We start from the raw sequence: 24,009 nt of genomic DNA, 5'->3' as shown, positions 1-24,009 counted from the left end.
AACAGCTTTACAATGAAACGACGTTGAATGAAACGACATTATTTGAGGACCTGCTATACTACACACCTATGATAAAGTTTAACTCATAAATTAGGAGAGGTAAGAAATCAACAACAATAACTACTACTAAAATAGAACAATTATAACAATATGCTGTAATAAAAGTTATGTGAATATAGTCTCCCTTATTATCTCCTTCTAAAAATATCTTCATATTTTTGGACAGCTGTTGACTGCGAGTAACTGAAATCATAGAAATCAACCATGGAAAGGCTCTCTGCTCCTCCTGTTCGAGAGTCAGCTGCATTTTCTCTTGCATGGCCAGCGCATCCCTGAGACACCATGGGGAAGGTGAAGGTCGGAGTCAACGGATTTGGTCCTATTGGGCGCCTGGTCACCAGGGCTGCTTTTAACTCTGGTAAAGTGGATATTGTTGCCATCAATGACTGCTTCATTGACCTCAACTACATGGTTTACATGTTCCAGTATGATTCCACCCATGGCAAGTTCCATGGCACCGTGAAGGCTGAGAACGGGAAGCTCGTCATCAATGGAAGCCCCATCACCATCTTCCAGAAGCGAGATCCCTCCAAAATCAAGTGGGGCGATGCTGGCGCTGAGTACGTCGTGGAGTCCACTGGCGTCTTCACCACCACGGAGAAGGCTGGGGCTCATTTGCAGGGGGGAGCCAAAAGGGTCATCATCTCTGCCCCCTCTGCTGACGCCCCCATGTTCGTCATGGGTGTGAACCATGAGAAGTATGACAACAGCCTCAAGATTGTCAGCAACGCCTCCTGCACCACCAACTGCTTAGCACCCCTGGCCAAGGTCATCCATGACAGCTTTGGTATCGTGGAAGGACTCATGACCACAGTCCACGCCATCACTGCCACCCAGAAGACTGTAGATGGCCCCTCCGGGAAACTGTGGTGTGATGGCCGCGGAGCTCTCCAGAACATCATCCCTGCCTCTACTGGCGCTGCCAAGGCTGTGGGCAAGGTCATCCCTGAGCTGAACGGGAAGCTCACTGGCATGGACTTCCGTGTCCCCACTGCCAACGTGTCAGTGGTGGACCTGACCTGCCATCTGGAAAAACCTGCCAAATATGATGACATCAAGAAGGTGGTGAAGCAGGCGTCGGAGGGCCCCCTCAAGGGCATCCTGGGCTACACTGAGCACCAGGTGGTCTCCTCCGACTTCAATAGCGACACCTACTCTTCCACCTTCGACGCTGGGGCTGGCATTGCCCTCAGCGACCACTTTGTCAAGCTCATTTCCTGGTATGACAACGAATTTGGCTACACCAACAGGGTGGTGGGCCTCGTGGCCCACATGGCCTCCAAGGAGTAAGACCCCTGGACCACCAGCCCCAGCGAGAGCACAAGAGAAAGAGAGAGGCCCTCACAGCTGGGGAGTCCCTGCCACACTCAGTCCCCCGCCACAGTGAATCTCCCCTCACAGTTTCCATGTAGACCCCTTGAAGAAGGGGAGGGGCCTAGGGAGCCCCACCTTGTCGTGTACCATCAATAAAATCCCCTGTGCTCAGCCAAAAAACAAAACAAAACAAAACAAAACAAAACAAAACAAAACAAAACATGGAAAAGAAAGGACTGCTGTATTTGGTCCATCTCTACAACAATAAAACACCCTCTCACACTTGGTGGGAAAACTCACCAAGGCCCTTTACAGTCGTTACCTCAGACCTGGTCAAAGAAAGGGGTTCCTGCTCCAGGCCTCACACATCACACACACACACACACACACACCTAACACACACACACACACATGTGCACACAGCATTTATTAAAGAACGCATGAGAGCTTCAGTCACTCAGGACTCATAACTCTCAACAACTGCTGTGCAGACACACTGCTCATGCCTCAAAGAGGAACTTCTGCCCATCTCGTGCCACAGAAGCTCAGATCTCATTGCTATTGAGACTGAAGGCCTTGAAGGTGCGGGTAGAACTGAGGTCTAGGTCAGAGACAGAGTGCTTCAGAGTGCAGGAAGAATTTCAGTAGTGAAAATGCCAAGGACGGAGAAAGAAATAAAAGGAATCCATCATGGTCATGCTTCCCTTCCCATAGCATGAATATGATGGATTCCTGCATCGCACAGTGTCAGATCCCAATGGACAGGAATTCACTGCCTGCTTCTTTTCAAGTTGTTCTCCTTTATTCCTCTTCCTCCTCCTCCTCCTCCTCTCCCCTCTTCCTCTTCTTCTCCCCTCCTCCTTCTCCTCCTTCTTCTTTTTCATTCTTTCTCCTCCTCCTCCTCCTCCTCTTCCTCTCCTTCTCTTCTTCTTTGGATAGGTCTGCATTTTATTCTGGAATAATCATTATAGTCTAATACAGTTACGGCTCTGAAAGGTAGTGGTGAAGGGAGATCCTCTTGGAGGCAGAACTTAGTCCATAAATCTGGTTTTCCACATTTTACAGGAGGAGAGATGGCCTGAAATATAGATCTATCCTATGCTTAACTTTATTTCAGGTTATTGTCTAGTCTCTTGAATTATTAATTTATATTTTTTATCTTTTTACTTTCTCTGTGTTGCAGTGGCCTAAATTGTTTTCCATTTTCTGGGTATACCACAATTTATCCACCCACCTTTTGATGAACATCTTGTTTTTTTCTAGTTTTTGACAATTATGGATAAAGGCGCTAGAAACATCCATGTACAGGTTTTTGTGCAGACAGTAGTTTTTAGTTTCTTTGAGTAAATACCAAGGGGTGCAACTAGATTGTATGATAAGACTATGTTTAGTTTTATAAGAAACTGCAAAACTATCTTCTAAAGTGACTGTATCATTTTGTATCCCCACCAGCAATGAATGAGAGTTCATTGTGGAACAACAGCTCCACATCCTAATCAGCATGTTGTGTCAAGGTTTTGGATTTTGGCCATTCTAATAGGCACTAGTTGCATATCACTGTTGTTTTAATTTCATTCCCCTAATGACGTATGATGGTAACATCTTTTCATATATTTACTTATCATCTGCATATCTTATTTGGTGAGATGTTTGTTCAAGGTTTTTGCCCATTAAAAAAAATTAAATTAATTAATTTTTTTACTTTAAGTTCCGGGATATGTGTGCAGAAAGTGTAGGTTTGTTACATAGGCATATGTGTGCCATGGTAGTTTGTTGCACCTATCAACCTGTCATCTAGGTTTTTAAGCCAAGTATGCATTAGCTATTTGTCCTAATGGTCTCCCTCTTCTTCTTCCCTACCCCCCGACTGGTTCTGGTGTGTATTGTTCCCCTCCCTGTGTCCATGTGTTCTCATTGTTCAACTCCACTTATAAGTGAGAATATGTGTTGTCTGGTTTTCTGTTCCTGTGTTAGTTTGCTAAGGATAATGGCTTCAGGCTTCATCCATGTCCCTGCAAAGGACATGATCGCATTCCTTTTTATGGCTGCGTAGTATTCCATGGTGTATATGTACCACATTTTCTTTACCCAGTCTATCATTGATTGTTTTTGCCCATTTTTAATTGGGTTGTTTTCTTATTGCTGAATTTTAAGAATTTTTTGGTATATTTTTGGATAACAGTCCTTTATCCGATGTCTCTTTTGCAAATATTTTCTCCCAGTTTATGGCTTGTCCTCTCATTCTCTTGACCTTGTCTTTTGCAGAGCAGGTTTTTAATTTTAATGAGGTATAGTTTCTTAACTAGTTCTTTCATAGATTATGTCTTTGGTGCTGTATCTAAAAAGTTATTTCCATACTCCAAATTATTTTCTCCTCTGTTTTCTATTTTTTCCTTTTTTTTTTTTTTTAAGAGTGTCTTGCTGTGTTGTCCAGGCTGGAGTGCAATGTCGCAATAATGGCTCACAGCAGCCTCAGCCTCCTAGGCTCAAGCAATCCTTCTAAGAATTTTATAGTTTTGCATATTACATTTAGTTCTATGATCCATTTTTAAATCAATTATCATAAAGAGTGTAAGGTTTGTGTTTAGTTCATCTTTTTGCCTGTGGATATTCTGTCATTCCAGCACCATTTTATTCAAAAGATGATCTTTGCCCTATTATATTGCTCTTGCCCCTTTGTCAAAGATTAGTAAAATACATTTATGTGGGTCTATATGTGGGTTCTCTACTCTTCCACTGATTTGTCTATCCTTTTATCAATATCACATTGTCTTAATTACTGTAGCTTTGATAGGAAGTCTTGAAGTTGGGGAGTGTCAGTCTTCAAAATTTGTTCTCCTTCAATATTGAGTTGGCTATTCTGAGTCTTTTGCCTTTCTGTATAAATTTTAGATTCAGTTTGTTAATATCTACAAAATAGCCTGCAGCTCCATTAAATCTATAGATCAAGTTGGGAAGAATTGACATCTTGACAATCTCATGGACTATCTCTCTGCTTATTTCTTCTATTTCTTTCATGAGAGTTTTGTGCTTTTCCTCATATAGATCTTGCACATACTTGGCTAGACTCATACCTAAGAATTTTTTTTTGTGGGGGGGGGTGCTAATATAAATGGCAATGTATCTTAAATTCTGAAATCCACTTGATCATTGCAGGTATAAAGGAAAGAAAATGATTTTTGTTTATTTAATTTTGTACTCTTCAACATGGCTATAATCACTTATTAGTTCTGGGAGGGCTTTTTGTGTGAGTTATTTTGGATTTTCTACATAAATGTTCATGGCATCTGTGAAAAAAAAGTTTTCTTTATTTTTTCCCAATCCATATAGTTTTGATTTCCTTTTCTTGTCTTATTGCTTTAACTAGGACTTCCAGTACAATGTTGGAAATCAGTGGTGAGAGGAGACATCCTTGCCTTATTCCTGACCTTACTGGGAAATCTTAGGTGTTCTCACCATTGATGTTAGCTGTAGGCTTTTCGTAGCTGTTCTTCAGCAAGTTGAGGAAGTTCACCCTTACTTCTATTCTACTGAGATCATTTTATTTTTATATTTCTCAATGTGTATCTTTTTGGCCATATATATAGTGTTTTTCCCAAACCTCAAAGGGCTGACTACTGACTGACTGTAACTATTTAGAGGAAAAAAATAGATATATACTGTTTTTAAAAATTGTGGTAAAAAACACATGTAAAATTTACTATTTACCATTTTTAAGTGTTCAGTTCAATACGTTAAATATATTCACATTGTTGTGAAACAGATCTCCAGAATTTTTTCATTTTGCAAATCTGAAACTCAGTACCCATTAAATAACAACTTTCCTTTCTCCTTGCCCTCAGTCCCTGGTAATCACCATTCTACTTTCTTTTTAAAAATACATTCAACTACTTTAGAACCTTATATAAGTAGAATCATACAGCATTTGTCTTTTTGTGACTGGCTTATTTTACTAAGCATGATGTCCTCAAGGTTCATCCATGCTGTAGCACGTGACAGGATTTTTTTTTTTTTCAAGATGAGGTCTCAATCTGTCATCCAGGCTGGAGTGCAGTGGTATGATCCCAGCTCACGGTAACCTCTGCCACCTGGGCTCAAGCGATCCTCTTGCTTCAGCCTCCCGAATAGCTGGAACTACAGGCATGTGCCACCAGGCCTGGCTAATTTTTGTATTTTTTGTGGAGACAGGGTTTCGCCATGTTGCCTAGGTTCGTCTCAAACTCCTGAGCTCAAGCAATCCTCCTGCCTCGGCTTCCCAAATTGCTGGGATCACAGGCATGAGCAACTGTGCCTGACCTCATTCCTTTTTAAAGATGAACAATATTCCATTGTATGTGTATACCACGTTTTGTTCATGCATTTGTCCATTGATAGACATGTGGGTCACTTCTTCCTCTTGGTATTGTGACTACTGCTGCTATGATCATGGGTGTGCAGATATCTCTTTGAGATCCTGCTTTAAATCCTTTTGGATGTATACCCAGAAGTGAGATTGCTGGATCATATGGTAGTTCTATTTTTAATTTTTGAGGAAGCTGTTTTTCATAATGGTTGCACCATTTTATAGTCCCACTAACAGTCCACGATGGTTCCAATTTCTCTACCTCCTTCCAAACACTTCTGCTTTTATTTTACTTTTTACATTGGCAATCCGAACGGGTGTGAGGTGATATCTCTTTGTGGTTCTGATTTGCATTTCTCTGATGATTAGTAATGTTGAGCATATTTGCAAATGCTTGTTAGCTATTTATATATCATCTTTGGAGAAATGTCTAATCAACTTCTTTGCCCATTTTTAAATTGGGTTGATTTTTGTTGTCGTCTCTTCAAGTTCTAATGTGTGGTTCCCACAGTAGTAAATAAGGAGCACTGTATACACAACAGTTGCACATGGTGATTGAGGAACGTTTGCAGTATTAATTCATGTTACTTTAAATTTGAATACATGACAGTCTAGAAGTAACATACACAAAACATGAAAATGATTTGGTACTAGGTAGATATACATGCTGGCATTATTAAAAGTTTCATATTGGTCAAAATAGGTAAAATATTTAATTCAAATTTTAAAAGTTAAATTAATGGCAGCTTTATTTAAATTAATTGATTAAAATTTTTATATTAATACATTAAAATTTATAATTTGCCTTTTATCATCTTGAATATATTAAAAGCAAAATGATGTTTTGGAAACATATGAAAAGTAATTTTTGGCTGGGGGTGGTGGCTCATGCCTGTAATTCCAGCACTTTGGGAGGCTGAGGCGGGTGGATCATGAGGTCAGGATTTTGAGACCAGCCTGGCCAATATGGTGAAACCCCATCTCTACTAAAAAATACAAAAATTAGCTGGGCATGGTGGTGGGCACCTGTAATCCTAGCTACTTGGGAGGCTGAGGTAGGAGAACTGTTTGAACCTGGGAGGCAGAGGTTGCAGTGAACTGAGATTATACCATTGCACTCCAGCCTGGGTGACAGGGTGAGACTCCGTCTCAAAAAAGAAAAAAAGAGAATTTTATATTTTTGACTTTTACATATACTTTATGCCTTGATAAAAATCTATTTCTACTTTTTGAATATACTATAATTTAAATATAATTACATTTTATTTTCTAATTTAAATATTAGAACAAAAATTATGTAAAAACCTTGACCATAAATCATCATCAGTGATTTTGCCAAAATAAAGGAAGTGTTTTATGAAATATTTATAATAATAAATTGTGTTTGTATTTATTACTCATCCAAATAGTGCTTTCCCTGAGTGAGATGTGTGCAATAATAATAACATTCAATCATATTTTACATTTTGCAAACTTTTGGTCATATAAAAAATCATACCTTTATGCATACTTTAAAATCTTGTTTTTACAAAAAATAATTAAGATAAGTATATGAGATACAGTTTACGTAACAGTTTGTTAGCAGACATATCTTTAAAATATCTATATTATCTATACAGTGTCCAGAATTTTGTTTGTATTACACTGAGCTCTGTAAACATTAAGGCTGGGCCTGCACTTTTACTTATCTAATCATGTTAGAAGGTGAGCAGGAGTATGGAATACTGGTCAGCATTTATTGAGTGCTTATTGTAGGCACCATGGTAAGTGCTTTACACGCATGATCTCAGCCAATCCAACAATAACCCATTTTACAGATGATGAAACTGAGACTCAGATGGGCCACGTACTTTGTTCAAGGTCACCCTAGTAGTTAGTGGCTAACGGGATCTATATCCTAGCCATTTAACTCCAAAATCAGACCTAATCTGAGCTTCATAAATGCAGGTTCTTGCCTGTGGGAACAAGGGTGTCGCTACTGCCATGGTACAAGAGGGATCCCCAGGGCTTCCTTTTCTCTCATTTTGGCCCAAAGCAGAAAATTTGTTAGTTGTCCCTGACTGTTCACCTGCAGTCTCTACAGAACAAGGACCAACCCAGGCCTTATTATTCTGGACCCATCTCTCACTCCATCTTAGGAAGTTGGCCCAAGGGAGGGGGCCCCTGCCTCGGGGTGTGGGGGTATCAACAGCATGTGGCCTTTACACTCAGATCTGCTGAGGCTGGTGTCATCCTTTCTGTCTGTCCCTTTTCTGTCTAATCTAAAAACCTCCCCAGGGCAAAGATGAAACACTGTTTCATCTTGTTCTATGTGTGAAGAAGAACAAAAGATAGATCTTGGCTTGCTCATATCATAGACCCACTGACACCCTGTAGAACAGAGCATGGATTATAGATAAAGCTTAAATCCATTTTTGCAGGAATTAGGCAGCTTACAAATGAAGGCAATATCTGTGTTTGGACAATGACTACCTTGGGGCCCTATAGCTTTAATGAAATTCTATACATCAAAGCTCTTTAAAAATCTGTGAGTCGAGATCATGCAAAGAGAACGCTATTCCTCTGGGCCCAGGGACCATGGTGAGAAGCGGTGAGGAGGGGAGAGAAGGAGGCATCAGCCTGGCTGGGCCATAGTGGATGACAGCACAGGCTGACTTCTAGGTAGCCCCACCCCAGGCTCTCTGAGAGGCGGCCCCGCTCCGGGTTGTGAACCTGTTCATCTCAGGAGCCACAGAGACCCATCCATCCCTTCACCCCTCTCATGGGGCCGCAGAGCAAGGAGGCACTGGGTCACTTATCCCAAGCAGTGGTTCTCGAAGCGTCATATGGGGACCCAGAGGTCTTAGAGACTCTTTTGTGGGGTGGGCCTCAAGATCAAAGCTATTATCATCATGCTGCTAACATGTCAATTTCCCTTTTCACTCTTACTCTTTCACGAGCGTAGACTGGCATGTTCTGGAGGCTACACGATGTGTGGTGTTGCAACAGTTTGAGTGCAGAAGCAGATATGAGAATCCAGCTGTCTTCTCTTATGCCAGACAGGAAAGAGATCTGCAAACATGTAAAATGCTGCTATTATGCTTCCTGATTGTTTGAAAAATAGTTATTTTTCATAAAATATATAATTTATGTTAGCATATAATGAACTCATTTTAAAAAATGTATTATTAGGTAGTTTTAAAATTTCCAAATTTTAATTGCTAACATCATAAATACCAAGAGAGATAACCCCCATAAACTAAAGTTTGCTGGATTTTTCAGTATTTTCTAAGAATGTAAAGGAATTCCGAGACCAAAAGGTTTGAGAACTACTGACATTACTGAGTCTACAGAGTACCCCACATCGTGTGGCATCAGGGGCTCTGGGCCACATTACATGCTCACTCTCGACCTTTACAGAATGAGCAAATGGGTCTGGATTTCAATTAGGCTATTTTGAATTTAAGGGGACCTTACAGTCAAGAAGACATATTTTAATTATAAATGTATAGATTATGTAAGAAAAAAAGCACCTTCAGTTATGAGTAGGGAAAAATAACTTTTATCTACTCTCATATTTCAGAGATACTGGATTTCTGAATTCAATATTTACTGTAAATCTTCTCCAAGCCTTCAATATGAACATTAAAGGTATTGTGAATCTCCAAGAGAAACACACTATGCTGTACTTTCCAGACTTATTTGATCATAAACTTTTTTAGGAACGACTTGTAGAGCTAATGTTCCAAGGAACGTACTTCGGGAAAGTGCTTTACTCAGCAAAAGGATGAAGTGCTTCTGAGACCTGAGAGCTGCTCAATGACTACAAGCCCAGCTGCTTGCTCCAGTGCAGGAACAGGGAGGGCTGGCTGTGCCCTGTACTCTGGGGGTGCAGGGCTGGGTCTGGTGGGGGGTGGAGTGGGCCAGGAAGCATTCAGCCCAACCTGGTGGTGAACAATGCAGCAGACGGGAGAGACAGGTGATTCTGAAGCCCAGGGCAGGCCTGGGTGGAGAGCAGAAATCAAAGCTTTCTAGGTCTGGTGAGAATGGGGGATACTGGGGATGGGAGGGGAAGAGCAGTGCAGAGATGAGACAATGATGCTGTAAGAGACAGGAAGCCCAGGGCAGGTCTCACCTGCCTTATCCACCCAGACACAGCGCAGGGAGTTGAAACGGAATGAGAGCTAGTCCATAAACCATCATATTCAGCAAACTAGCACAAGAACAGAAAACTAAACATTGCATGTTCTCACTCATAAGTGGGAGTTGAACAATGAGACCACATCACACACCAGGGCCTGTCGGGGGTGGGGGACTAGGGGAGGGATAGCATTAGGACAAATACCTAATGTAGATGATGGGTTGATGGGTGCAGCAAACAACTATGGCACGTGTATACCTATGTAACAAACCTGCATGTTCTGCACGCGAATCCCTGAACTTAAAGTATAAGAACAAAACAAAACAAAACAAAACAAAACAGGGCACCCATGCTCACTCTCCCAAGTGACAAGGCTTCCAAGAGGAGCTTCTGTCCCTCTTTCCCTGTGCTCCCCAGCAGAGGGCCACTGCTGATCTGACAGGTGACAGCCTGACACTGCACTGTCACTTGGGGCGGGCTTCCTAACCTCCCTTTACTGGGCTTCCTCACCTGCAAAATGGAGTTGACAACAGCGCTTTCCTCTCAACCTCCCAGTGAGGTCATTCGCCAGAGGATCTTGCTCGGTGCTTGAGGTGGAAGCAGGGACAGCTGAGGGTGGTGGTGTTATTTCTTAGGCCATGTTTTACCCCTGGGCACTGGGCTGAAGGCTGGCCACCCTCTTGGGTTTTGTTCCCATGTGTAAGCACATGACTGGGTGGGGAGGTCAGTTCACACCTCACTGTGGATTTGGCTGTCTGAAGTTCCATCTGGGGAAGGGAGGGGAGAAGTGGGAAATCTGACTTCAACCTCGGGTTCAGCCATGTTCTCCAAAGAGCTTGCTTGAAGTTTTGTCCCTTGGGGTGACGGGTGCTGGCCCAGGCTAACCTGGTGGGACTTCCACCCTCAGTATGTGTTAGCCCTGAGGCACTGGTGATAGCCCCTTCTTATCTACTCCCAGGAAGGAGTCCTGTTTCACATTCTGAGATTCAGTTTGGTCCACAAGGTTGGATGTGCTGGGGTTTCTGAAAGCCCAGACATACTCCTCTTAGGGCTGAGACCAGAACCGTGGAGGAATATACGCAGGGGTCGTGTGGATTAAAACACTATTGGCTTTCTCACTCTTGAGGTGGATTTGGGAACTATAGCTTGAACCAGAATAAAAGTCGGTCTTCTATAGACACCTGGGTTAACTGAACTCATCCAACCAAGACTTGAAGCCTCCGTGTAGTGCAGCACCAGCCAGATAGTCTGCCCTGCGAGGGAGGCTCCAGCCGTTTGCCTGGCAGCTTGGCTCCCCGAGCTTGCTTTGTTTCTCCTCGTCTCATCAGATGATCCCTCCTTTGCCCTTGAAGATGAGTGAGGAGTGAAGAATGAGTGAAGATAAAGATAAAAGGTTTCATTCCACATCTTCCAGAATGTCTGTGCTTCCCTTTTTATAGACTTGCAGGGCTGTGAGTGAGTCCTTGTTGGAGATGGTCTTTGGCGGGAGGGCCCTTCCTTCCCTTTGAGGTAACAGCCCTTTCCCAGCTGAAGGGCCTGGCCTCCTGCCCCTGCTCCTGCCCAGTGGAGTTGCTCCTTGAGGCTAAGCGAGTGGGGGTGGGGGCAGGGGGATTGGCCCGTGCAGGGGAGGGCCTCTCTTCTGGCTTCTTTTGATTCCATGAAGTCTTTAGTCACACGTCTGGACTCGGAGCGTATTTTGTAAACAGGCCATTTGATAGTTTTCTTTTCAAAGGCATCAACTTTGATTTGTGCCAACATGCTATTTTCCTAGTAATCTTTGCTAAGGCAACACTAAAATGGGTTTGTATTATTTGAGCCTAACTTGTCTGCGAAGCTGGTAGGAAGCTGGAGGGGGATTCCTGGCTGGGAGAGGGTTTGACGTCACAGGGGTTGACATTAGCATAAACATGAAGGCTGGAGGGGACGGCTGTTCTGCTTCCTTAGGGAGGCAGGAACAGCTAATGGGGTCTCCGGCATCCAAAAGATCCACCTGGCAATCCCCGGTTGATGTGGCCCTGGGCCACTTTGTAGTTCTGAGGACAGTTTTCTCTTGTACATTGTTTTAGGGTTGTAATGTGGTTAAAGCATATAGTACAGTCCTTGATATCTTACATCCTAGCAATTACTCACCAAAAGGTTATTATCATTATTTTTAGGAGTGATTGAAAGGCTGGGATTTCTTTCATCTTTACCCCAAACCGCTGAGAGAAACTTTTTTTTTTTTTTTTTGTCTCTCCCTCTTGACTTTCTTCCTGTCCTCAGGTTCCCTGGTTTTCTCTGTAGTCCGCACCCCACCATTCTCAAGTATTTCCTGATGCCTTTGTTTAAAGTTAACCCAAAGTTTAGCTTGAGTCCCTCTTGTTCTATTGGGCTTTCCTTGACAGCTCAACCAGGACTTGGTAGCTGCTATCTGCTCCAATGGCCTCAGGCATGCTACAAATTCTTGGGGGCAATGGCAGACGTGTCAGCCCCAGATAACCCCACGGTGCCCAGAACATTGCAGGAAGATTGCCACAGACATACAGTGAGTTGCAGCGACTCTCATCTGGGTGGCTGAGGGAGGCAGCTGCTGCCTCAGCCTACCTGGCTTGCCAGTCAGGAGCACACAGAGCCACAGGTCTCTAGGGAGCTGCTTATTAAGGTCAGGTGTTGGCTATACATGGTTTATCATTATTTTTGTTTTTAGCTATATAGCCTTTGCTAAAATGATCTCAGGTGGACGTGGAATATAGAAAGCAGCGCACAGCTGGCTGCTCTTGGTGCAGTGGGGAGAGGCACCTGGCGCCCCTCCCTTTGACTCTTGCACCTCTGTGGACTCCCCATGGCTCTGCCCCTTGGAGATTGGAAGCTACCAGGAGGGTGGGGCTTCTGACCATAGATTGCTGATGGTTACTGGCTTTCCACGGTTAACTTTTACACTCTGACATGGAGCTTGACGTGCTGAGAACTCCTACCTCTAGGACAACTTGAGCTTGAAAAGTTTCATCCAGCCTTACTTATCTTTCATGTCTAGGAGCCCTCGGTACTATGGCTTCTGCCCAAGCATGGGAACAATACAACACAGGTCTCCAGCTTGGAGCATACATTCATAGGAACCGAAGAAATAAAAGTGCAGAGGTCATCTGTCATCTTGGGCGAGACTGAGAGTGCCTTCCTCCTATCCACCTCCTCCTTTTCCTTACTAACAGAACCTACATGAGTAGAGTTGGCAATAGGACCTGGTAAAGATTCCTTTTCCAAGTGTCTCTTATAGATAGGAATGGCCAATGAGATGTATGGGCAGGGATTCAAGGAAAGCTTTTTTAGGGGTTTTGACTCAATTGACAAGCTCCACTTTCCCAACTCCTTTCTCTTTGTTGAGGAATGAGGATGTGATTGTTGGAGCTACAGCAGCTAGCCAGGAAGCCATGAGGATGAGGGTCCTACCCAAAGAGTAGGATAAAGCTTGGGTCCATGAGGGCATTTGTGGAACCCCATACTAGAAAGACAGACATCAGACTTTCTGTGGTCATCTCTTTATGTGGTAGAGGAAAAAATTACAAATAAAACCTCTTACAACTTGTCTTGTTGAAGCCTCAATTTTGGACTTTTTTTTTTTTTTTTACTGCCAGCCAAATGCAATTTCTCAGCGATGATATATCATCACCACACTCAGTGATGTGGCCTCAGAGGACAATATTTGTAGCTTCAGGTGGTTTAGCATCAGCTTTTCTCCAATTAAGATGTTATATAGTGACAGACCTGATTTCAACACCACTCCACCTCGCCTCTGATAGCCTTTTCCAAAGCAGTGTTAATCTTCAAAGAAGTGATTAAAAGGTTACGCAGAGATGAGAGGAAAATGAAAAACAAGAACCTCATCATTTGCAAGCTGAATAAACACACCATTATCTTTTGACCACAGTGAGAGACAAGGAGACTACTGGTCACTGTGGCCAGCCATAATTGCAGTGATTTTGGTGGACATATATACATATACTTAAACCATTCAGCGATAGAACCTCCTGGTTTTTGTTTTTGTGAAGGCTCAAAATGCATTCCTCATAGCACAACACAACCATTTCTACGATGGCCAGGACCCCTCCTATGATCGTCTTTTCTAACCTGGAACCCATCAGGATTGAATCTTTCCTCTGGTCCCCAGGAAACTGGGCACACCTCACTAGGCTCATTCTTACCCTTGGAAATGAGAGAGCTGCCCTGGGTTGCGCTGGCACAACCACTGACTCTGGAGATCCGAAATAAAGACCCTAGAGGGGTTTCGTCCTCCCTGAAGTCATTTTATTAGATTATTCTCAGTGGATGGCAGCTCCTCAAGGCCTTGGAAGCCAAACACATTACATTTCATTGCCAGCAAATAAAGGCACATTTCAGGGGGCTTCTGGGGAGTGAATTAAGAGTTATAAGGGATTTCTGAAGGAAGAATTGGATGTGTTCCCACTGATTTCAGAATTACACCTTTGACCCAGCATAAGTTGTGTTTTATTTTCCAAGACAATGCATTGGTCAGCCCTGGAATCACTGGGATGTGAATGGAGGGTGAAATAGCTCATCATATCATTAAGTCTTTATCAAAATTCCCCCAACCATTGGATGGGGCTTTAATAATGAAAGAGCTAGTTATGGCTCATGCAAACGATTATGACAGCACAAAATGATTTTTAGGGATTTCGTTAGAATTAGGCAATAGTGACAGGCACAAACAGCCACTTCGGGGGCATGCCAGCTGCTTCCAGCGAAGCTGCTGACATGAAAACAGGGAAAGGCACTAAAACAGGCACAATCCAAGTCATAATCTGCCTACTAATAATTTCCTTTTTGTGTCTGCAGCCTTTAAGGATTGTCCTGAATAGGGATATTCATAAAGACAGAGAGTTAAGTCAAGCCATCACACCAGGGCAGAGCAAACTGCTATCACGAGGATGAATAAGGCTGGAGACCAAAGACGAGACTGATTAAAGGGTGGCGGAACTGACGAGTCCCAGCTGAGAAGCGTTCCTCTGTGTGGGTGGCAGCCCATGCTGCACATGGTCTCTGAGGCCCAGTCCAGTACTTGGCACAGGCCAGCAAAGGGCAGCTGTGTATCAGCGGTGGAAGCTGCCCCATGGAATTCCAACCATCATTTGCATCTTTGCTACCCGCTAACTCCCTTCCCAGTTGCACACTAATTAAAGACTGTTTGGTTCCTCCACAGCAAAGATGCCTTTGACCTGCTGCAGAATTCTCCTTTGAATTCAAAGTCTGCCCTGCATTTGTAACATTAAAAAAAAACCATTAGCTGCTCTGCCTCTGATTTCACTGACCTGTTTGTTTTTCTGCTGACATCTTTCTGGTGCTTTGATGAAGGAGCTTTGCTCCCACACTCCTTCCCTGTGGCTTGGGAAGTACTGAGATGAGTGAAGTGGTTATTTACACATCTCTTTGGATCGTTAGGTAAAAGGGGTGACACACTTCTCTCAGCAACATGTTGAAACATGTGCCTGAGTGTTGCTTCTTAACTTACCTTCTTGTCAGCACACACCTGAATCTGTACAATCATAGCTCATCCAAAAGGACACCCCCTGTAGTGCTTTCCAAGTGTGTATTTTCCAGAATTCTGTTTAAACTTAACTTGGTAGGCTGTCAGTTTTTAAATGGACTTGTGTATAGAACTACAAAGGCATTTTGTGCTAAAACCTTTTGTGTAAGAAACTGTTTTCTAGGGCAGGCGTGGTGGCTTACACCTGTAATCCCAGCACTTTGGAAGGCCGAGGTAGGCTGATCACTAGAGGTCGGGAGTTTGAGACCAGCCTGGCCAACATGGCAAAACCCCGTCACTACTAAAAATACAAAAATTAGCCGGGTGTGGTGGCAGGTGCCAGTAATTCCAGCTACTTGGGATGCTGAGGCAGGAGAATCACTTGAACCTGGGAGGTGGAGGCTGCAGTAAGCTGAGATTACACCACTGCACTCCAGCCCAGGCGACAGAGCGAGACCCCGTCTCAAAAAAGAAAAAAAAAAAAAAAAAAAGAAAGAAATTATGCTTTATGTTAGAGGTATATGGATTTTTCTTAACTCATGCGAGCCTAATAATCAAAATTTTGATTCTAGTTCATAAAACCAAGTCTTAGACAATGCGTGTATTTCCTTACTGATTTTTGAGGCAGATTTTACATACAATGAAATGAAGATCTTATGTGTACATTTTGATTTTTTTCCCCTTTTCCTTTAAAATTTTATTTAAAAAACCTTCGGTGCAATATTAAAAAGCAATACAGCCAGCTCGAGCGACAATCAACAGAAAGAAAAGAGGGAGGAGAGGAAAGGCCTGAGGAACCCCAACCCAGCTAGTCCCCTAGGGGCTGGAGGCCAGGGGCAGACTGAGAAGGGGGGCATGGGTGGTAGGGGAGGGAGGAAAGACCACCCACCAAAATAAACAGGCAGATCCAAACATTTATACAGGAAACATCTGGCTGAATGGAAGAGAATCTTGGGGAGATGAGAAGCCCCCCACATTTCTTTTTTTTTTTTTTTTCCTAAAATGTCCTGGGCTGGGTAGGGACAGTCAGCCACCTGAGGTTTAAGGAGCAATTCCCTCCCCACACTGACGTGCTGAGGGGCAGATGTGTGTGCAAGAGAGACACAAAGGGCAGAGATGAGGACAAGAGGGTGCCCTCTCCCTGGAATCTGTTATGAGGGCTGAGGGTGTCCCCATCCAGAGAGTTTTGCTCTTTTTGCCCAGGCTGGAAAGCAATGGTGCGATCTCGGCTCACTGCAACCTCTGCCTCCCAGGTTCAAGCAATTCTCCTGCCTCTGCCTCCCGAGTAGCTGGGATTACAGGTGTCCGCCACCACACCCGGCTAATTTTTGTATTTTTAGTGGAGACGGAGTTTTGCCATGTTGGCCAGGCTGGTCTCAAACTCCTGACCTCAGGTGATCCACCCGCCTCAGCCTCCCAAAGTGCTGAGATTACAGGTGTCAGCCACCATGCCTAGCCTATTTTGATGTTTTTTTTTTTTTTTTTTTTTTTTTTTAGAAGGAGTCTTGCTCTGTCGCCCAGGCTGGAGTGCAGTGGCGCGATCTCGGCTCACTGGAAGCTCCGCCTCCCGGGTTCACGCCATTCTCCTACCTCAGCCTCCCGAGTAGCTGGGACCACAGGCGCCCACAACCGCACCCGGCTAATTTTTTGTATTTTTTTAGTAGAGACGGGGTTTCACCGTGTTAGCCAGGATGGTCTCGATCTCCTGACCTCGTGATCCGCCCGTCTCGGCCTCCCAAAGTGCTGGGATTACAGGCTTGAGCCACCGCGCCCGGCTATTTTGATGAGTTTTGATCAACGCATACCCCTGGGTAACTGCCACCCCCACCTAGATATAGAACATTCCCATCACCCAGCTCTCCAGTCAATACCTAGCCCCACAATCATGATTCTGACTTCTATCTCCATAGATGAATTCTTCCTCTTCTTGAATCAGTCATGCTTTATGCACTCTTTTCTGCAACTTTCTCCTGCATTTGAGCAGCATATTTTTGAGATTCATCCATGTCTCTGTACTGTGGCTCATTCTTTTTTTTTTGCAGACTAGTATTCTATTACATGAATATACCACAATTTTATCTATTCTTGGATGTAACTTTTGTTTATCCATTCTTCTGTTGGAGATTTGGGTTGTTTCTAGTTTTTGGCAATTATGAATAATGCTGTTAAAAACAATGGTATTTTAAAAATCTAATAAGTGAATAGCAATGGCCAAGTTTTCAAATGTCTTTTCCTTGCAAGCCAGTTTGATTGTGGAAATAAAACCACCACCCAATACGTTTGGATAAGTGTTCTATCAAATGTACTGCTGAGGCCCCCAAATGAGAGGGTTGCCTAGTGACAGATTTTGTTTTAGTGGGCTTATAGGCATAGCTCACAACATTCTTTTAGGGGGAGTTGTCAGCCAAACCTAAATCATCACACACATCAGAATAATCAGAACTCGTTTCCCAAAATGAGGTTCATGTAACACCAGTGGTGGTAGACAAGATAAATTTTGGTGGTACGCAGGCTTTTTTTTTTTTTTTTTTTGAGATAGGGTCTCCCTCTGTCACTCAGGCTAAAGTGCAGTGGTGCAATCATAGCTCACTGCAGCCTTGACTTCTTGTGCTCAAGTGATTTTCCTGCCTCAGCTTCCTGAGTAGCTGGGATTACAAGTGCATGCCACCATGCCCAGCTAATTTTAAAAAAATGGACATTTTTTATGTTTAATAGTGAAGTGTTCATTTTTATGGTTACTAAAAAGTATATGAGAAAACCATCACTTGCCATAAATTGTGGGCAATAGAGTCCTTTGGCAAATTTAAAGCAATGATGAAAAACACTTCGTAGACGTTCAGTTGAAACTCAAATTATTAAATATGAAAACCACTGGCATTGTGGTTAAGATAGAGTGTAACGCTAATGGCCCCTTAATGGCTGTATGATCTTCAGCAAGTTACTCTTCCAAGTTTGCTTCAGGATATGTGAAATGGGCTATCAGTACAGATGTCACATGTGCTGTGAGGACTGGATGATAACGTATATGGTGCTCTCAGCACATAGTGAGCAGTCAATAAAGTGAACTGTTGGGATTTCAGTGCAAGAAGCAGCATCGGGTGGACAATCAAACACTGGCCAGGGATTAATGATTGGAACAGTTACGGGACTGTGTGGTGATCACTTCTGATACTCATGGACTTCAAAGGACATAACCTTTAACAAGTGTACACAGGCAAAAGACATACTCTAGCAAAAAGAAAAACCTCACATCGACTTTCCAAGTTTAAGATCTCAGTGATAACACTCCAAATCTAACCGTCGCTTCTAGGCAAATTCCGCGCCCTAAACCCCAGCTGCTAAATTTTCAGGTCGTGCAACAGCAAGGGATGGAGGGAGAATGGGGAGTACCAAGTGGCTCTCAGCTGACTGCATGCTGCAATCACCCAGGGAGCTTTTCAAGAATATTGATGCCTGGACTCCACCTCTGTGGTTTTGATTGGTCAGGGTGGGGTCTGGGTGACTCTTAATGTGCAATCAGGGTAAGGAAACCCTTATTTAGCTCACTGACATTGGCTCAGTTCAGCCCTGACCCTCTGGGACAGGGTGGAAGTGGGCTGAATTCTATATGCTACTTAGTGACGTAAAGACAGCAATAAAAAGTCAACTTTGTTTTAGCAAAGCTTGTTTATTCCCACACCTTGAAGGAATAGTAGGCTTGGTTTTTCCCTCAATGATGCCCTTTTGTATCATTCAGGCTGTATCTGCGATTTCTTTTCTCTGGTCTCAAGGGAGGAGTCTTAAACAGCATTAGATCTTCTGCTCAGTCCCCGTGCACAGGCCTCTTTCTGGCTCTGTTAGGTCTGATTGGAGACCCAGGTGAGTTATTTTCAATCCAAATTTGGATCCGTTTTTGAAATGCTGCCTGTTACAGCATTACTCCAAACTAATGCGGTCACTAAAAGAAAGTTATTGTCAATCGGCTTGGGCTGGCTCCGATTCCCTTGTTTTCCTGATTCCCCAGCTGACAGCCTTCGGCCTCAACCCAGATCTGAAGATACCAGGTTCAGGGAAGTCAGTGATTGGAAATTGAAGTGGTTACATCCCACAAGTCCTGATGCCAGTTCCTCAGGAACATCTGGTGACCTCTGTCGTCTAACAAGGGCTGTCTCCTGAGCTCCGCCAGGTGTGAGGCAGCCAGGGCTCAGTAGCTGCGCAGTCAACTCCGCAAGCTGGCTCGGTGTTCTTCAGAAGAAGGCGCCCCAGAAAGACTCCCAGCTTGTAGACCTTAGGAACCTTCATGCTCGCACTGGTATTTCCATTTCACTTTGGATGCTAATCTTGGGCTGCTGTCCATTCGGCAACAAAACACAGCTTTCTCTTGGGTTTCTTTCCATATACTCACAAATGTAAGTACAAATGTTTTAATCTGTGATTTGTATCACACTTGCAGGGTATACTGAGTAAAGACAACACTTCTGGGTTTGACGCCATGGGGGTTAGTTCCTAGTTTTCCTAGTACAGCTATAGGTAAATTAGTTCCTAGTTTTCCACGATGGCACTTAACCAATGTGGCATTTCCATATTTACACAAAGATCCAAGAGCTAGGGCTGAAGGGTAGAAACTGCAAGACCCGAGAAGGCCTCAGATTTTGGGCCTGGTGCCCCTCATTGTCTCCACAGATGGAGAAAAGCTCCCAAGTAATGCTGTGTGGTGCTATGGGGACCTCTGCCTACCCTATCTGTGGGGCTTCTTTCCCCTGCCCCATTCCTAATCCAGGAATTACTGTCTCATGGAATTATTCAACAAGATCATAATTTAGAATTTGTTTTATTATATTGGTGCCAATGAAATAAATGCCCAACCACTATTATTATGAAGTTACCGAGTTCTTAAAAACGATGCCTAAAAAAGTATCAATTTAGTTACGGCCACGCTGCCAGATATAACTTGTCTTAGGTGAAGAGTGATGATATGTACATATGGGTCTGAGAAAAACATGATAAAACTGTAAAGTGTACTAGATTTAAAATAGATTCCAAGAAATGAAAACACCTACATAGTCAGAGGAGGAAAGTTCATAGCTTAATTCTTTGGTGTGGTCCATCTTACAAAGTATATATAAAACTAGGAAAAGTCCAAAATAGTTGGATATGTTTAGGCTGTTTCCAACATGCAGTTAGATTTGTGTTTATTAAATCTGCTTTTCCATATACATACAGAAAATTTAAAAAGAATAGAGAACACATTTCCAAGGATGAAATTTCCACATTTATTTTTCTTTTATGTGCATAGAAAATGGCAGTGAAGTGTCCTATGAACGAGGCGAGGAATGGGCATGGCGCTGCGGTACCAGCCTGGACGTTGTGCTTCCAAAGTACACTACGCGTGGTGGGGACAAAGGGCATCGCAGTTTGTTTTTAATTGCTCACAGTTCCTTGGGCTTCCCATTTGTTTTTGAAGTTGTCAGTTTCTTCAAATCTCTTCTCAAGTGACACACTGCATTACAAATGATGGCACTTAACCAATGTGGCATTTCCATATTTACACCAACAAAGAAATTTACAAGACATAATAGCATACAATCTTGACATTTAGTAATAGCAATAAAACATGGGCATCCATTTTATTTTTTCTGTACAAACTATCAGAACATAACTTTATTCACATTAAAAAAATCTTTAATTTGATTTGACCTACACATCCCCCATTTCATTTCACCCATTTCTCAAACCTCTCATCACGTCACCCACACCTTCACCAGACTACAGAATCTATAATTAGATCTAACAACTAAATAGAGCTTAGAAAGTCCTCTCCCAAAATTTCCTCACTTCCCTGATAATTCCTCAAAAAAGAAAAAAAAAAACGCACTTCACTCATTCCTTCCACTTCACTTTCACATTTCAATCATCAAATCAGCAAGATGGACTTTTCACCTCAATCCAAACAAGGTTAGAAAGAAAGAGTTCCTCTGTCGGGCATCTTGATGCTACACCCATGAGTCTGGGGACCCTGGGTACTGTTCTGCTCTATAAGAAGGTCGTTTAGTGGAATAAAAGTCTACATAATTTGTGGTCGATTTCAGTCCGTACTGTGTTGAGTAATCAGTAGAAGCTGGAAAGTGAACTCGGTCATCAAAATAAGGGTCTTCATAGCTATGAGGAGACTGCAAATACAATCTGTATGCATCAAAGTTCTTTCTGTTGGAGTCATCTTGACTATAATACAGCTGTTGATGCTGTTGACAAAATGAAAAGGCAAATAAATAAAAGCAATTTTTTAAAAAGACGTGTCAGGAAAATTAATGTGGGCTTCTTGCTTCATATTTTTAAAGCAATATTCAATAGTTGCAGCTTAAAGTTAAAAGCTGTTTCTGGCACACACTATGTGTTTGTTTACTATTGGACTCTAAGGATTTTAAGCTGCACTCTCAGGCAGGCTGCTGAGTTTCCTGTCCTAAGACCTCTAGAGAAGTAGGTGCCTCAGGAGAGCCTGAGATCTCCAGGTACGTGGCCCCAGCGGCTTCCCCTCCTTACTGGAGGCCCTGCTGTGTGCTCAGCTGTGGAGGGACCCGTTACCTGGGCATGCCGAATGAGAGGATGGTCTTGACATTTGCTTTGACACAGGGGAATTATTAGCACATCACTAATTTAGTCGAAGATTGGGTTTCTGGGCCTTGCATAATTGCATAATTACCGAACCATCTTTTAAAACATTTACTTCGGATATGAAGATGGAGTCCATCTCTCCACTTTAAAAGATGTATGTGGCTAGGTGAACAATAGTCACACTTTGGAAACTCTGCTGTAAGTCGTAATATTAAAGGAATAAGCAATCTCAAGGTAGAAGAATAGTAAAATTAGGAGAGACATGTGAGCAAATATGGTTCTAGAGGAAAAGGCTTCCCCAAGCCAAGGCTAAGTCCATCTGTAAGTGGGCAAGGCCAGGCACACGTGGGCACCCACAAAGGGCACACTGCTCTCCATTTCCTTTTGTTCGGTCTTAGCGTTGACCTCACATTAATTTCTTCAAATTGTGATGGTTATTATGTCTATCTTCTTGATCATGCCCAAATCCCCCTACTTAGTAAGATGTAACAAATTTACCACACAGGAATTAATGTTATGTCCTGGAACTCAATGCATTCTAACATTATAAGGATTTCAGAGCTAAATTCTCTTTTCAAGCCAGAGTTATGATTCTGGTCTATTTTTCCTGACTAAAAAACTATGGCATAAATTATGAATAACTTGGAAAATTCGTTTTCTTCCATCTACAGAGAAAAGATGATGAGAAGGAGAGGTCTTAGAACACATCCTTATCTGAAGGACAGGATACAGTCTTGTTTTAGGAAACTCCAGCTGCTCTGTTATTGAAAGGGAAGAGGAGCGACCAGATGGTCCAGGTTCACCACGGCACCGGGAAGGACCTGAGACTGACTGCAGGCCCTTCATGAAAGCAAAGCCGGGATGTGTTATAACCGCCAGTCCCACTCTCCCACAGTGAGGTCCATTCCGGCAGGGGCTGAGTCCACTTTAACCACCGACACAAACAGACCTGGCCATGGACTCAGTGTTTTTAAATTGTGGAGCCTGGACAGAGAGGGGTGAGATGGAGAATGAGGTATACACAAAAGAGAACAAGGTGATGAGGGCATGAAGTGTGCTTACCAACCTTCCCTCACCCAGAGGCTGGAAGAGATTTTAAAGCTTAACAGAAAAAGAGTGGGAAAAGGACACCGCTGGGCAAAGGACATGAACTAAAGACTTCTTGGCTGTCCCCATCAGTGGCGTGGTGGTCTCAGCAGTACCGATGTGGATACTTAAGAACGTGAGGCTACCGTGGAAATGCTTTGCTTAAACCACGGGTGAGTTTCCAAGGAGTGAAGATCCCCAGGGAAAGCATCTAGGGCCCTGCCGTGTTGGCCCAGCTCTGGGAAGTCAACCGACGTGGACCCCTTACTGTGTTAACTGCTAATCGGCCTTCTGTAAAAATGATATTGCAAATTCACCTGTAGCCGTCTATTTTGTTCTCTTGCTGGTGAGGAATAGGAACTGATGTAAATTGGTGAAGGTTTGCTGGAGCCTGTAAGAAAATATTTTATGAAATTAAAACTAGTGCTTATTACTCTGGTCCATTAGGCTGAGCGGTCTCCCCTGCACTAGGGCTAGTGCTGTCCCCGACAGGGCCTGCCTTCCCCAGTGCCAATGCAGGCTGGGAGAGGTAGCAGCTCAGGGTCTGGATCTGGCCTGGCTGCTGCTTAACTCAGGGCTGGGGGCGGCTAATAGCAAAACTATGGCAAAAACAGGCCGCGTGTGTTTCCCCAAAAAGCAATGCCAGTGCAGAGCCCATGCGCAAAGGTTCCTGCTCAAGCTCTGCTCATACGTGGGAGGGTTTCTCCGGCTGGCTTTGGACAGCAGCACAGGATCCTGAGCTGAGGAACACCCCTTTTCCAGGGCTCCGAGCTACAGCAGTGGGTCAGAGAGGAGAAGCGAAACACAGTATTTGAACAAGCCCCATGCCTTCCAAACAACTGGGATTCAAAATCTCAGGTCAAGGAAGGAGCAGCCGTTGGGCAACAATGGAGGCACAGTTTTGTGCCTGCTATATTTAAGTATGTTTTAATACAAAAGGAACTTGGTAATAATGAGATAATTGTCTTCAAAAGTCCA

General features: G+C 43.4%; 1 protein-coding gene and 1 pseudogene across 43 annotated transcripts in view; one reads left to right on the top strand and one right to left on the bottom strand.

Annotated features, from left to right (window-relative positions):
• The first annotated feature begins 271 nt into the window (after positions 1 to 271).
• Positions 272 to 1,594, top strand: LOC102139491 (glyceraldehyde-3-phosphate dehydrogenase pseudogene; annotated as a pseudogene). The gene has a single exon (XR_012421117.1). The product of XR_012421117.1 is annotated as a glyceraldehyde-3-phosphate dehydrogenase pseudogene (transcript).
• Positions 1,595 to 20,582: 18,988 nt separating this feature from the next.
• PKP4 (plakophilin 4) overlaps positions 20,583 to 24,009 on the bottom strand; it is a 229,419-nt gene continuing 225,992 nt past the window's right edge. For 37 of the 42 annotated variants that reach the window (XM_065525510.1, XM_065525519.1, XM_065525512.1 and 34 more), the window contains 2 exons: positions 23,349 to 23,422; positions 20,583 to 21,575 (listed from right to left, as the gene is read on the bottom strand). In XM_065525510.1, the coding sequence (XP_065381582.1) occupies positions 21,327 to 21,575; positions 23,349 to 23,422 (323 nt within the window). In that variant the 3' untranslated portion in view covers positions 20,583 to 21,326. The remainder of the gene's footprint in view (positions 21,576 to 23,348; positions 23,423 to 24,009) is intronic. The other 5 variants (XM_065525520.2, XM_065525521.2, XM_074009154.1 and 2 more) reach the window with 1 other exon arrangement.

Source organism: Macaca fascicularis, chromosome 12, assembly GCF_037993035.2.
Source record: "Macaca fascicularis isolate 582-1 chromosome 12, T2T-MFA8v1.1".
NCBI lineage: Eukaryota > Metazoa > Chordata > Mammalia > Primates > Cercopithecidae > Macaca > Macaca fascicularis.
The sequence above is the reverse complement of the archived record's forward strand: the minus strand, read 5'-3'. Positions and strand labels throughout refer to the sequence as shown.